At 38.3% G+C, this 15,986-nt stretch overlaps 1 protein-coding gene across 1 annotated transcript; it reads left to right on the top strand.

The window, feature by feature from the left end:
- The first annotated feature begins 450 nt into the window (after positions 1-450).
- On the top strand, positions 451-15,331 carry LOC103711338 (uncharacterized). Its single transcript, XM_008797448.6, has 4 exons — positions 451-1,046; positions 13,208-13,349; positions 13,439-13,580; positions 14,812-15,331. Exons 1-4 carry the CDS (start codon positions 683-685, stop codon positions 15,142-15,144), a joined length of 981 nt encoding a protein of 326 aa, XP_008795670.3. The 5' UTR covers positions 451-682; the 3' UTR covers positions 15,145-15,331.
- The last annotated feature ends 655 nt before the right edge of the window (positions 15,332-15,986 follow it).

Genomic DNA, 15,986 nt, shown 5'->3' with positions numbered 1-15,986 from the left:
GGGGTGTCCTTAGCAATAGGGGGGGGGGGGGGGGGGGGGGGGGTGTATATAGAACCACCCAAATGCGACGGCTAGCCTACCACCTTAAAATGACACTTTCACGCCTGCTGCGCTTTATAATTACTCCAGTGGCTATATCACCGTAACTATATTTGGTGGATAACCAGAGACTACAATACCTTTCAGATAGTACATATGAACAGAATCGCTGACTGGATCGAAATAATAAAAAAAAAAACAAAAAACAAACAGCAGCAGCCTTCCATGCCTTCTTTGCTATTCAAGCAAATCCTGGTGGTTTCGGGGCCGTGTCCAGATTTCTCACCGTTTAAAATTAGGGACTCGAGGGGAACCGACAAGTCAGCATTTCCACCGGGTATAACCGGTCGCCGGAAGGACGTCGGTTGCCCCCGTTTAAGCCTCGGAAGCCCGTCCTCGTCCTCCTTTTCCAATCCTCTCTCTCTTCTCTGCTCTCCTCGTCCTCTGTTTCGTCTCTGTTGTTCTTTGAAACCGTAGCGACCTCCTAGGGTTTTGCAAAAAGATTCCCTTTTTGCCCAAAATATCTTCTTTCCAAGAAGAAATCCGTGGTTTTGGAGAGTTTTTCGAGGTACATTTGAAGCCATTTGGCTGAAATCTTCTTCTTCTCTGAGATCAAATCGGCTCTGTTTCTGATTCTGGAGCAATGGACGTGAAGTCTGGGACGAAGCACAGTTCTGAGCTCCAGGAAGTTGGTAGAAAGGCGAGTGTTTCGAGCTCGCGGCCTTCCGGCAGGAAGAAGGAGTTTGCGAAAATTATGCGGAGGCCCGTTCCTCGGGTGTCGGAGTCTAGTGATGTCTCCGAAGATGGCTCGTGCTCTTCGGATTCTTCTTGCGGCCGCCGGACTTTGGTGAAAGGTGGCGGTTCGCAGGGCAGGAAGAAGAATACTGGAGTGAGGTCAGTGAAGGTCGTTCCTGAGGGCATTGATGCTGCTGCCGTGGTGTTGATGTTTCCCGTGTCGAAGCTGGCGGTGGGGAAGAGGAGGTGTGCTTGGATCACACCGAACTCCGGTGAGTTGCTAATTTTATGTCATTTTAGTAAAGAACGTGCTTATGTGTATAAATCTTCAATGTTTAATCTGCTTCTCGATTTGTGCATGCGTGCGTTGTAGGACATTTGTTTTATATTTAATTTCTTTGATTATCTATGGTTTTCTTTGGATTATTACAAGGTATATTTGTTTTCTTCTCTATTATGTCTTGTTAAAACAGAGTGGCTCCTGAAAAGATTTAACTGAGTTCTGGGATTTGGTTGCATTTAACAGCTATGGAACTGAACTTCTTTATTGTCTGTCTGTATGTGTTCATGCAAAGTCTTACCATGGGATGGAATCTATAGGTAGCAGATGGATGAGTGAAAAACAATATATTTTTTTATTTTTATTTTTTTCTTCTGAACAGTGAACCATGAGGCACACAGTCCAGATTGAATTTCTTTAGGATCTCAATTCATAACCATATTGCATGTTTATGAGACTTAGATGAGATACAAATATACATCCTCTCAATCCTTCAGTGCGAACTGACTCTTTTAAAAGATTTCGAACAGACTGAACACTAAGTCCAAGAAACTTTTGAAGTTCACTGTTGCTTCCTTTAGAAGTGAGGATACTTTCGGTGTTGAACTTATTTCTGAACCATACTGGCCTTCTTCCTTGCTCCTGGCCCTTGTGCGAATCTGAACTGCTAGCGACATGAAACTTTAACATTTCCGCATTGGCTGCCATTCAGGTTCCTTGTCCTATTCATGCTCTTAGGTTTTAAGGATGTAGAAAACTGTGAGAAATATTCAGTTCTTTTTTTCCTGGATGGGTTATTTTTCTTGTTGGATTTTGGAGTGTTGAGCTTCCGGATGTTGCGCAAGATGTAAAATTGTATGGCACTATGAAAGTGAGTGTCCTGCTTATGCTAACTTAGGGTCAGCGCTTGGCGTAAAATTGCATTGTTCTGTTAGCACACTGTATTAAACTAATGATTCTTTCCAGTTTCCACTTTCAACAATTCCAAGTGCCAAACAAAATTGATCCAAATTTCCTGGACACTTATAGCAAAGTATTACAACTTAATCTTCTATTTGTCCAGTACAAATTTAGCATAATACAGGATGCCTAATTACTTTATATTGAATGGTAGTATCGTTGGGGCTTTCAGAGGTCAAAACATCAACTGTTTGGATATGTTGGTGCTTGGGACCATGGTATGTACCTGCCGATTCAGCCCGCACCGGACCGGTTCGGTACAACCATGGAAAATGGTTCCCACCCTTTGGGGAGCCGGAACCGAGCGGTTCCAGCTTCGTACCGGTGCGAACTGGACCGATACATCCTTATACCGGTGCGAACCAAATAGTTTGCTTTTTTTTTTTAAAGGCCGCGCGATGTGGTCTTTTTGACCACAGCGCACGACGCTTTTTGAAGTTGGCCGACAGTGCATGCGTTGTCCTATCAAATGCCGAATTCGTTCGGCTATAAAAACCGAGTGGCAGTCTAGGCATCCAGTAGAGAAAGGGAAGACAGATCGAACAGGGATCCAGCAAAGGCGGCATAAAAAAAAATTAAGAAGGTGAGAGAGCGTTGTTCTCCTTCTAAAAAAATCTAGCAAAAGTTAATTAAGGTATGGTTTATTTCTTTTATCTTTTTTATTTAATATTTTTTTTAAGGTGCTTAGAAAAAATAGGTCAAATATTGCAAAATAAGAGGAGATCATATTCAATTTTTTGATTTGGGCTTGATTTTTTTATATGTTGCAGATATGTGCATGGTGACATAAGTTTTTTATCGAAATATATAATTTATATTTCAATTAAAAATAAAAAAGTTTAAAAATTAATTTTTAATAAAATAATAAAAAAATGAAAAAATAGTCGTACATTCTACATAATTCAGAAGTCATTTTGGAGGCAGAAATCTTCTTTTTCTAAATTTACAATAATTAAAAAATTAAAAATAAATTTAGTTTATAAAAAAAAATTATCATCAGTCAGGAAGGGCGTCATCAGAGGACGTGGTCGGATTGGATCTATTCTGGATAGTTTTGGTACTCAAAAAAAGTCATTCAGAGAGATTCCACAAGGAGTGTCAATTCATGATGTAGATCCGCATACCTTTTCCAGCAAAGATTCAAAGCAACAGAGGGTAGACTCAATATTGAAGAAGGATAAGAAGAAGGATATGTGGCGAGCTATTGAATCCTGGTTCCACTTCAGCCACATTCCGATTCTGGTTCCACTTCAGCCACATTACACGGAATGTGGCAGATAATATATACTATAGATTTGCCATTTCCGTCATACAGGCTGCGGGACCTGGTGTAGATCCTCCAGGCCTGAAGAACATCTGCAGTGAGCTTCTTGACAATGATAAGGAGGAGCTAAAGAAATGGATTGTCTTCTACAAGAGCAAGTGGCCTATATATGGACTTACTATGATATATGATGGTTGGACCGATCCGACAAGGCGGAGTAGACAATCGAGAGATACTCAGACAAGAACGCTACGGTACCCAGTCGACTCGATCAAGAGGGCGTGGTAGCTAGGTAGAGAGGGGCATGAAGGGTAAGAAGGCACCTGCCCAGCAAATGAAAAAAGAAAAACAAAGGGCTCCAATGAAAAGTGTCGAGAAGGAGATCTGGAGCAGCAACGATGAAGGTTCTGGTGGTGATGGATCTGCTAGGCATGGAGGAAGTGGAGGACAGTATGGTACTACTTATGAGACACAGCTGGAGGCTAGTCTTCAATACACTAGTGAATCCCAGTTTTTACGCATGCTATACAGGATAGGGATCACGGTAGGCCATCTGATAGAGCCCGCGAGGATACCATTGCATATAGAAGACGAGCTCTTCGAGGTCATTCAGGAGGACAGGATGCAGCTGTAGATAACCTCATGCAGGATGTGGAGTAGGATCCATAGATGTATCAAGTTTCAAGTCGTATATTGGATCCTATTATCCGCAGTCTCAGACAGCCTATGATCCATACGGATACGGATATAGATATGGTGCGTCAAAGGCATCTTCCGGTGGTTACTACCCTACGTAGCCCGGAGCATCACACGGGTCGGATTTTGCTGCCGCCATATTCAGATGGACCTCTACACAGTCAGAAGACACCTCTCAGACCTAGAGCGTGAGCAAAAGATCCGACAATTTTTATAACCTGACGCGCGTTCCTTCTGGTTGGCTGGATCTGCCTCCTTCTAACTATACTTATAATCCGGATATCTACGAGGATCATCACCACTCGATCCGATTTTAGATATTTAAGAGTGCTTTAAATGTATGTAACTGATTGTATCTTAATTTGAAGATATTTTATGTTCTTTATTTTATGATTTGTATCATTTGGAAGTAATAAGATGCATCATTTAGTTTAGACCTTAAACCTAAACATAGAAACATCAAAACCGAACCACTCGAACCGGTTCGATACTAGTTTGATACTGCCCAAACCGGTATCGAACCGGTTTGGGTCTCCACCAATACGCCGACCGGTACCGGTTCGGCGTACGGTACCGGTTCGGCGTACCTTGCTTGGTACTCATGCCAAGTGACTAGCTCCTTGAGGTAGCACTTATTGGACTATTATACTTTTCATCCTCTTAAAGTAGCTTGGTTATTGAAGTTAGGTGTTTCTTCATAGCTTCATGATTTTGTCATAGAAATAGGTGCAAGTGATTCATGAAGTAAGCTTCCAAGTTGCTCAATTGAATGATACTAGCAATGGCCAAATTATGAGTGCTCTCATGGCGGACCTCATAAAATCATACTTTAGGACTACAAAGAGATTTTGGCTCATTAAGCTATAAGATATAGAAATGGAGTTTGATTAAGACAAAATTAAGCTAGGTAGAGCTGAGCTCTCTTCTTTAATGCAAATGAACATGTGTTCCCTTACTCATGCACTTCTCTACCCACAACTGTCTTGGATAGCTAAAAGCTGTGGTATGGATGGATCTCTAGGAGTCCATGATGTGGTAGCATGTGCAAATAGTGTCTTGGATATAATTAATTCAGCAAGCGTTTTCATACTTCATTCATGAACAATGCATTATGATTAACTCAGAATAAGATGCAACCATATAAAATGTCTCAAACCCTTATGCCTAATCATGCATATGTTGGGGTCTTGCAGCCTGCTTGTTGAACTTGTTATAGCCTAGATGACTCGAGTTCATAAGAAAAAGCTTAATTAGCTATTACATGCATGGCAATGAAGTCTTGCACCACAAATGTGAGATGCTTATCTGCTCACGATTTCATGACATAGAGGACTCTGATCAGTCATGCTGACTTGGTCTTAGTTAATTCTTAATTAGGTCCAAATTAAACTTGAATATCACCTGTTTGCACTACATTCCAAAGTTCAAACCATGGTCAAACACTAGCTAGCCTCGCCCAAGACACTGTTTTCTCAATGGTGTCTACTACATGGCCACAGGTTCTGTTCTAAGGTGCACATTCTGGTGCACTTTGGAAAGTCACCTTGTTGTAGCTTTCGGCATAACCCACCATCTTTAGATGATTTTGACAGATTAACTTAAAAAATAATATGATATTACATATTTAAGAGCAAGGAGATGTGATGTGTGTAGCAACCATAAAACAAGGACCTTCAAGAGGACAAGGAAAAATAGGAAGATGGAAGGGAAAGTAGAGAAAATAAAGAATGCCTCGGAAAAGGTTATTAAGATTTGCTGTCATAGCATCTATTGTGGAAAGAGAGAAGAAACACCATGTTAAGCTTAAACTTGAGAGAAGTATAATTGAGAAAAATGTTGGGTCATAGGAAGGATATTGACAAAGTTCTTCATAGCAAGGATAACTGGAGCAGATGCCTTGCACTAGTCAATAAGGTCAACAGTTTGAACACTAACTTCAATAATGAACATCTTTCAGTCGACAATTACTCAAATTTTCAACTCTTTTACATGAGAGCAATAAAGTTGCCATTATAATGAACATTATTATATGATACATATTTACTATATAAGGAAGGTATTGTTACACCCAATGGCGAAAATGATAGCTCAATTACACCAAAGTAGGCGGCACAACATTTTTCCTTGGTGAAAATGCAGTAAATGCTGCTCATTATTCTAAGGTTTGATGTTCACTCCTTTACAAGTTTGTAGAAAGATGATGTCCATACTAATGGTTTAAGGATTTGTTGGCCTTAATGTCATGTGTTGACATTAATTTGTTGGCGTTAATGTCATGTGTTGACATTAATTCATTGGCCTTAATGTCATGTGTTGACAAGGAGCTTATGAGTGCATACATTTGGTAAGGCTCATTGTTAACTAACTAGTTGACCCAAAAGCTTAAGCTGTTAGGGAATGAATCAACAATATATCTCAAGCTTAACAACCCCTCTCCCTCACATAAAATCCGGATTACACATGGATACTCAAACAGAGGCAAGATGAATACCAAGGTTAATTGAATTAATAACTAGCATGGAGGAGATGAAATGACTCTAGCATACTTGAGCTCTAATACCATACTAACTAGCCAATTGACCCTAAAAGCATCAGCTTAACATATTAATTTTGAACAAATGCTAGACTAAATCATCTTGGAACATATACAATGAAGCATCCTTTATCCTCATATATATACTATAATCCAATGATTTCTACAGCAAGCATATGATAAAACAAAAATAGGTAAACCCCTCAATGACCTGCCTTCTGATCCTAATTTTGTTATCCCAAAAATTGTGTTAGATTATCCTGATTGGAATAGAACTAAGCTTTCAGCAATTTTAATAACTCTCTTTTGTGCACTTGATGTGCTAATCCTTGACTTATGCTTTTTCTGGATCAATAGTGCAACTAGACAAAGTTATGTCCTAAACTCGACTTAATAGTGGTACTATATTAAAGTGGTAATGAAAATTGTAGCTTGTCTCTAGCATTCTTTTTTCAAGGAACTCTTTAAGGCCTAGAAATTTACCAAAGCACCCAAATTCATACTGTTATCATCTTATCTCAACGATTGAAGTTACGATATCATATATATATAAGACTTTCTCCAGTCAGAAAATAAGGAGATGGAATGAAAGTTGATAGGGTTTAAAGAGATATGTATGCTAGTGGTAAGAAGGATTCCATCAATGAATTGGTGGATCACACCTTTGGAGATAGGGACATGGACATGCTTGATTATTTTGCAAGCAGACCAAGTGTTGAAAGAGTGCAGAGTGGACACAATAGTAAATGTAAGTCCAATGCGAGGACCCTTTCATTGATGATGCATTTTGCTGTCAACAAATGGTGGTCAAGAAGACCATTTTTTCCTTAACTATTTTGGAGAATGAGGAGGACAAAAACTTGTTGGGTAATCTTCTCCTGAGAGTATAGCGCTTGACAAGGGGAATAGGGAGAGGGACTAGGTTCATGGACAAGGAAAAAGGACCAGGTCACGTTGTATATGGAGAAAGAGAGTGAGAGAGCTGTATGATAAAGAAGTTGTGGTACAATGCTGAAGTGAACAATTGGAGAGAGGCTCAAAAGAGGGCAACTAAATGTAAGAGGATGGTTGGTAGGGTTGCACATGGGTCAGGTAAGTTCAGGTGAAGGCTTACCTGAAACCAACCCAATCATCAGCTCAATTTATGGAACTGAAATTGAACCAATCAATGTTGGAACCAACCCCTCAAAATTGTATTGCTTATGGTTTGTTCTTGAGTTATCACCCTTTTTTAAAAGTAAATTATTGATTTATTCGAGAACAATAAAATATCTTGAGCCTCAACAAGTATAAAAATGAAGCTATCATAGAAGATGTTTCATAAAAATAAAAAAATAAAATCTAACAACAATAACCTAATACTTTATTAAAGAAATAATAAATATAAAGTTATAAGCTTTGTCTAATACTAATTACAACCTAATAAAGTCAAATTTGGTGTCCATTTATATAAATCACAAAATTATTTTATATAAATCACAAAGTTGATAGAGAGAAAAAAGAAAAGGGGGAGAGAATTATAGATGGTACCAAGATTATTCAAATGTTAAAGACAAGTATAAGAAAATGTTAACCAAATCTATCCATTCAAAATAGAAAGTAAAGACTAAGGATAATGAAGGGAGATCTCTAATTTCACAAGCCCCAATCCAACAAATAGTATGTATATGTGTATGCATTAGGTCGAGGTGTTTCCGAGTTACCCAAACTCTTAATCTAGAACAGACCAAATCCAGTTGGATTTGAAAAATAGGAACTTGAACCAACCCAATTCTATCTAAAACCTGAGCCAAGGTTTGCCCAGTCAGTATCGTACCGTACTGGGTATACTATACCATACCAGTACTACCGCATTATGTGTACCATACCGTAGGGGTACTAAACCGGTATGCAGTCTTGTACCGTACCGCAACTAACACTGTAATAGAATGGTACCGATACGAGATCTGGTACCAACGACAAGCCTTGACCCGAACAAAACCAACCCAACAAGATTGGTTCAGTGCGGTTTGGTTCTCAGGTTGAGCCAAGCCCATGTGTCTTGTAATAGTTGGAATTGTAAAATTTCTACATTGAGGAACCAAAGAAGGATATTTGTTGTAGTATGGAAATTATTCGGAAAGAGGTACTGAGGTAGGTATAGTTTTATAGCTTTTCTCTTCAGCTTAAATGGTATATTGATTAATAAGATATAATTAATATTTTTCAAAAAAATAAGTAGTTCAATTAGAAAGGAGAAAATGATGAAAAAGAATGAACACTAATCTCACTTAGTAAAGTTTGTCCTCTAGAAAAATACCATTATTTAGAAAGGGGTAATTGTCATGTTGTCTCCATCCCAACTATAGACCTAGCGAAACAAAAATCCACTGCAAACTCCATAATTTGGATCTCATTATGGTTTTTGATTTGGAGATCAATTGGAGGTGGATAGGACTAGATCCATGGGTAAAACTTGGCAAGGATTTGTTGTTCATGAATTTCAAGAAGTGGAAGAATTTATGGAATTATTGGGTATGAAGTTATTAAATTTCAATGAATATGTTATTGTGGGTAGAGGTCAAAGGAGATTTTTGCTAGCTTGAAGGAGGGGGGAGGAAGATAAAAAAAAGAGGGAGAGGAGAGAGAGTGCCCTCATTGTTGCTGTTGGTGGTGGAGGGGTCGTCAGGTGGTGGCAGGGAATTGAGCAGTTAGCTCTCCTTAACATGGCTTGCCGTACTGATTGGTACTGATGCATACCGATCATACCTGTTGTAATAGTACCGAACTGGTACATAGTACGGGAGGTGTACTGAGTATCGGTATGCTGAACTAATCTCAGTACCAAGCAGATCGATACAGTGACAGGATGGTACTGGTATGGGGTTCAATATCGAGATGGCAAACATTGCTTCTCGATCCTTGTCAAATAAGGCGAAAGCAAGGGGAATCATAGAGCTAAAAGTGAGAGTCTAACCAAATGGGTTTCCAATTCCCTTCTTCCTTTATGACAACAGCATGTTATCCATTGTTAGATCTCTATTTAACTTTCATGTTTATCATAATTTTAATATTATAGAGCATATAAATATGTTTCGTATTTGAGATGGGTCGTTATTAGTTTGGATTGACCCTCACCTAAAGCTATCTGCTTATTACTTCGGCAAGCATATTACTTCATTATTCAGATATGAAATTGGAAGTTTTTACCGAGTTTGGCTCATCAAATCCATTGACAATCCTAATCCTACCAAACTTTTTTGTTGGTTTAGTTTGGTGCTGGCGTCTGATTCCACCTAAGTTTTTTTTCCCCTTGATGCTTTTTACTCCTGTCAAATTAGCTTGTGCATGTTATTCATTCTTTTTGAATGTTAGTGTTTTATAATGGTGGTCCATTGCAATCTTGAAAGAATACAAGATTGAGTCCAGGATTCAGAAAGTCATATCATATGAGTATGGTACAAGATCAAATGAACTACTAATCAGTTTGAAGTGTTTATTGGTCAGAAATTGGGAAATACTGTTATTTCTCAAGAAAGGAGATAATCGGTGTATTTGTTGGAAAGAGATAAGAACTCTCAAGGTTGTTTACATATTCTTATTTTGAGTCTGTATTTAGTGTTCGTTTTGTCTAAATGAGTAGATATCTGCTTATTTAAGTTATCATGTGACTTTTTGGGGTTCTCGTGTGACATTTTAGTTGGTCATACAAATCTTGTGATTTCTGGTTTATTCATGAGACTAGGATTGTTTTTTAGCAGAAAATTTCTAGAAGATCTGGTTTTTTTCGCAGAAAATTGCTAATATTATTCAATTAGGATTAAGTTTAGGTTCGCTTTGAAGTCTTGGAATAAATATTAGTGGTCTTCATTTCCTTTTTTTTTCTTCTCAATCTATTATTTATAGCTAGAAAATGATGTTGTTTTCTGCCTCCTATTGATGACAACACTGTGAAATAGCTGACTTTCTACAACCAATGGTGATGGTGACGCCTGCTGTGATGCTTTTGTTGGAATTGTTGCTATCATTGCTTCTTTGGGTTGTCAAACCTCCCCAGGAAAGGTATATTCTGTATATTGTATCATAACTTAGAAAACCTCTTGACCTCCATTAGTAACCTGAAGACCATATGAGCATGGATCTAAACATTAACCCAGAGGTGCTATGTTAACAAGTTACTTACTTGTCATCTCATCTTTCATGCTCAGTTCTCCTTTTGTTTATGAATGGCCCTTATCCCCCTTACTGAGCCTTTCTATACGTATTTGCTTTTCCTTTGCACTTTGACCTTACTGCCTCCTAAGACAAATTGACTGTAAATACTTGGTTCAACAAATCTTGTGGCATATTATAGAGTATGTGGCATTATTGAACTGTATGTTTAGTGGACTTAGTTCTTTTAGAGGACATCTTCTTTTATTTGTAATTTAGGGCTAGTCGCTCTACCACTAATGGGATTTAGCTACTATATTTTCCATGAAGAGTGTGTATTTATCATGATGCTCTTAGCTACACACAATTGTAATTTGGCCATGATTTTGTTCTCGGATTTTTGGCAGAATGGGCCCTCCTTCTACCACATTAATCTGGCTCATGAGTAATCAAATGAGATTTGTATTACTGAATTTCAGAAGTCTCATCTGCGGAAATACTGGTTAATGGTGCTGTCACCTTTTGTGTGGGTTCAAGTTGTTATATGCTGGCTCCTTTAAGTTGGGCTTCTCTTTCTTTTTATCGCTTGCTAATATTGGTGATACTTCTACCTTCTTCTAGAGCTTAGATTCTTCTTTGAGTGTTAATCAATTGAAGCAGATTTTCCCAAAGCATCTCCATCATGCCTATCCTTTGGTCCTTTACCACCCTTACCTTGGCTACTACATTTGTCATGTTTCCTATCTGGATGCACCTTCATTTGTTAAAGATTTCTTAATTCAAGTGCAAGCATGCAACTAATCATGACTGAAGATGTCTTCATCTTAGTGCTTCTTGTACCATGATCAAGTTTATGTTAGATTTTTGTGGATGGTGTGATATGTATGCTCAATTGAATAACATGAAGTTAGCTCGTCTGTCATTAAGCTTCATCTAAAATAGCCTAAAGTTAGTGCAAGGCTACTTGATTGACTTGCTGCCATTGGCCCACTGGGGAGCATGATGTTTTTGCCCACTGGGAGCATGGTTTTCTTGATTTCTCCTGGTTAAACTTTGTTACTGTCAACGTGGTGAATTAGATTTTTGTTGATTTCCACAATGCTCACCATGTTGTTGGACATCTCAGATATCACTACATCAAGATATGATCGACATGGCTCTCTTCTTAACCTCTTATTCTCTGCAGCTTCTGACACTGTATTGATTGGGACAGTGATGAGAACTGCTAATCACTATTGGTGGTATTTTTGTTGACTTGCATATTTGTTATAGCATAGGATTGCACCTACACCGACACTTGTTTTTAAATTGTTTTGAAATTAACATATTCTCACTGACCCATTAAAGAATATCAACTCAATATAAATTGGAGTATTATCCATGTCTTTAAGCATGTATAGATTTACAGCCTTTATTAATAGTCATCATTTTCCAGAGGATTTCATCCACTCTGAAAGTTGCCAACTTCTTTCTATACAAAGTCCCACATACGGTCAGATTATTCTCCTCAGCAATATTTTTGCTCATCGGCTAACTCTCTTGTTACCACCATGACAATCACATGAGGTATTATGAGCCTTGAGCCTTTCCTGGAATCATGTGTCAGGCCTTGTATGTGGATTTCCATATTCATTTTCCTTTGTCCTTTTTTCTGTTGCTAAAATTTCTCTTTAAGAATGATGGCCATTCTAATGTCTTCAGAAGATAACAGTACTTAATTTATCCAACCTTTTACGGATGATCCGATGGGTCAGATATTGCAACAAAAAAGGAACAACTGAACAAGCGTTGGAAAAGCCATAAGATTCATTAAGCAGTTGATTTGGGGCAGTACATGAAATTGAAATGATATAGATCCAAACCCATAATTTAAAAAAAAAGAAAAAAAGAAAAAAATATGTGGCATGTACAGCTAATAATAGATTGGATGAAAGAACTTGGTTTCCTGCTAAATTCCAATCCTGCATGGAGAGACATATCTTTGTAATACTATTCTCGACTTCCCCTGTCTCAGACTTAAATCTCCATAAACAATTGCTATATTGATATAACCACTATAGAGAAGCACAAATAGAGGTGAAACCAAATTACGGTGTTCCAAAGAATAAGTATAAATAAGGGAGGAATGAAGTATAAAAACAAGAGATGAAGAATGAGAGTTTGAGCTCTTATTGCTTTGGGAGGTTTGACTGCCTACGCAAGCATCTGATAAATCATGCCATAGAAAATCTAGTTACATAAATCTTTGCATGCTAAGAAATGAACAGATACATGTTAAGATCTTGGATGATCTTCAATAATCTAAAGGCATTTATAGGGGAACAATGAATTATACCCAGGGGAATTGCTTTCAAGTTGTCACATTTAAAATGTTATACAAATACTGAAGACAACTGAAAGCCATACTCCATTATGGTTTTAACGAGTTCTGAAGGAATCGAAGCATTGTATATTACTACTACAAGTGTTACATAAATGGTGAAAGATTACTGGTTTGCATATCAGTTGAAATTGATATCTCATGGACAACTCAATTTACATGTATTTCTTGGCTTGTATTTCTTTCCAGAACCAGTTTATGTTTCTTTCCATGATGAAGAATGGGGAGTCCCCATTCATGATGACAGAAAGCTGTTTGAGCTGCTTGTTTTGTCTGAAGCATTAGCTGAATTCAGCTGGCCAGCTATTCTGAACAAGCGAGACTTGTTAAGGTTTGCCATATTATCTTGGTTTCATTTAGGACAAATGGAGCTTCCGTCTTTTCTGTGCTTGACACTTCAATTATCATTCCTTTTGTCAGGAAGTTGTTCAACGATTTTGACCCATGTTCTGTCGCTCAATTCGCTGAAAAAAAGATTCCTTCACTCAAATCAAGTGGCAGCACTTTGTTATCAGAACAGAAGATGCGGGCAGTTGTAGAGAATGCAAGGCAAATGCTTAAGGTAATTTATCATCTCAATACTCAATCTGCAGCTCCTTGTTTTAGAAATTTAACTGTCCACTGTCCACTATATTTAGCTAGTTTCAGCAGCCCTGGGGTCATCTTTATTGGAGATTCATTTGAAATAGACATCATGTTTACAAATTATTATACAATATTTATTATCTCCTTCTCAATAGTTACTAGTGAATGTTCAATCAAAACAACGAGTGGATCATTTATAACTTCCCCACCTTTATTTTCATCCAAAATGATTTCAAAATGCTTCATTTCTGGAAAGGCCTTTCCCTTTAAGGCATCAACAAGGGCTGAGATCCAGCTCACATGGGGGATGTGTGATTTTAGGGGGCAGAAGTCCTATCTATACACCTATTTGGAGGGATGCATTTTGTCATCATCCTTTTGAGAGACATGGATTCTTATCATCTTCACTTTTCAAATAGGCCAAAGCAATTGTGTTTATTTTCTACCTTCATTGCTGCAAAGTAAGTAAGCTGCAAGAACAAACAAGTGCGATTCAAGACCTAATCATATTCTGTACAGAAATAAATGACAAGGAAAAGTTTACTAAGACGATTTCAAGTAGATCAGGCTAGTGTGAAAACTTTTGGCTTGGCACACATCTTCTGACATTGCTGGAATGTCTCAAAATAGGTCCAAGTATCATACATTATGTAACGTCTTTGCTTTGAGCTTAGATTTCTTCTCTGCAAATGAAGCACCCTGCTGTTAAGTTTTTAACCTTAAAAGGAAGAAAATGCTGGATGCCTGAAGTTGATTTAGTTGTCTGATCTGAACTCTTTGGTGCTTATGTAGCTGCTGCTAGATTGCATTGAGTAACTAATTTGGCCCAGTATGCATTTGTTGGAAGATGCAGTCCGCTGCATAAGACATTATATGACGGACCATTACATTACTTACTACACAGTATGATGCTATAAAGAGGATGCTGCATTTGCTATTACTATGGTATGAACACTAAAACGGAGATAAAGATTTGCAGTCCAATTGACTGGACTGCTTTGATGATGTAAATTCAAAATAATGTTGTCGGGCTGCACATTATGTGATTGGCATCAGTTTGTAGACGTCTTTACTGAAGGTTCATGAAGATCGAAGATCATGAATTTATAATTAAGCTACACCATAGTCGGTATATATACTGAAAAAGATGAACAAAATTTGAAAGTGTGGAGTTGTTTTCACCCCTCTAATCAACTCTTCATCCACAGGTGATTGAGGAATTCGGTTCTTTTAACAACTATTGCTGGAGTTTTGTGAACCACAAGCCGATCATAAATGGATTCCGCTACGCCCGTCAAGTGCCTGTCAAGACTCCCAAAGCCGAAGCCATGAGCAAGGACCTGATGCAAAGGGGCTTCCGCTGTGTTGGACCAACTGTGATCTATTCTTTTATGCAAGCAGCAGGCATAGTTAATGACCATCTTTCTAGCTGCTTCAGATTTGAAGAATGCATCGGTTCATGCTCTAAAGAATCCAGGACGAACACTGAATCGATGACATTGGGAAAAGGCTTGACCAAGAAATGCTCATTACAGGATTAAGCGAGCATTTATCAAGCAGACTGCACTTAACAAGTTCAGTTCAGCAGGTATCTGTTTTTGGCTGTATCATCTCAGCTGTTTTTGTATCACTAAGGTGTTAACAAACACTTCACTCTAAGCTAACAAACTTCCAGAATTTGTAATACAAGCTAATCTGATTAAATCCAAACCTTCTGTTTTCTGAATATATCCTTCTGTGTCATCATAGATCCTTATCAGATCCGCCATCCTTTTCATGGATTATCATGATTATCTTGGACCACAAGAAGGTGATAATATCTATTTTCTTATCACTTCATATTAATATCATGATGGATATCATTTTACACTGATTTATAAAGTTTTCTCCATTTTCAATATTTTGGTGTCATGTTTTCGTTATCATTGCACCATTTGCAAAGCTGGCCACATGTGGATCCCTGTGATTGTTTACTTGGGCATGGTAGATTTTCTTTGGGGTGCCCCTTCATTCATTTGTTCCTACAAAGATGCTGACCATGGCATCCATGGCACTTTTAGTTGATGTGGCCCTTTCAAGTGGGTCCATCTATAATTTTGGGGAAGTGGGGGGTTTCTGCTGCGTTCGGTAGACGAGCGCATCATACAGTGAAGGGTCAGCAAACTACAGCACGCCTACCACACACACCTCACATGGAGAGGGGCCCTTGAAATTTTTCTGGTGCCCTTTTGACCCAACAAGGCATCCTCCACAAACCTCATCACCTTTGAATGAGAACCAAACCCAACCCTTAATCATTTAATGGAATTTGAGATCTGCCCCAGCAACTATTTCAACCTTGTCACCAAAATCTAACAAAAACACTACATCTCTGACTAATCTC

Source organism: Phoenix dactylifera, chromosome 7, assembly GCF_051530095.1.
Source record: "Phoenix dactylifera cultivar Ajwa chromosome 7, Ajwa_hap1_PhDact_Kaust_v1.1, whole genome shotgun sequence".
NCBI classification, from domain to species: Eukaryota; Viridiplantae; Streptophyta; class Magnoliopsida; order Arecales; family Arecaceae; genus Phoenix; species Phoenix dactylifera.
Note: the sequence above shows the minus strand (reverse complement) of the source record. Positions and strands in the feature narration are given on the sequence as shown.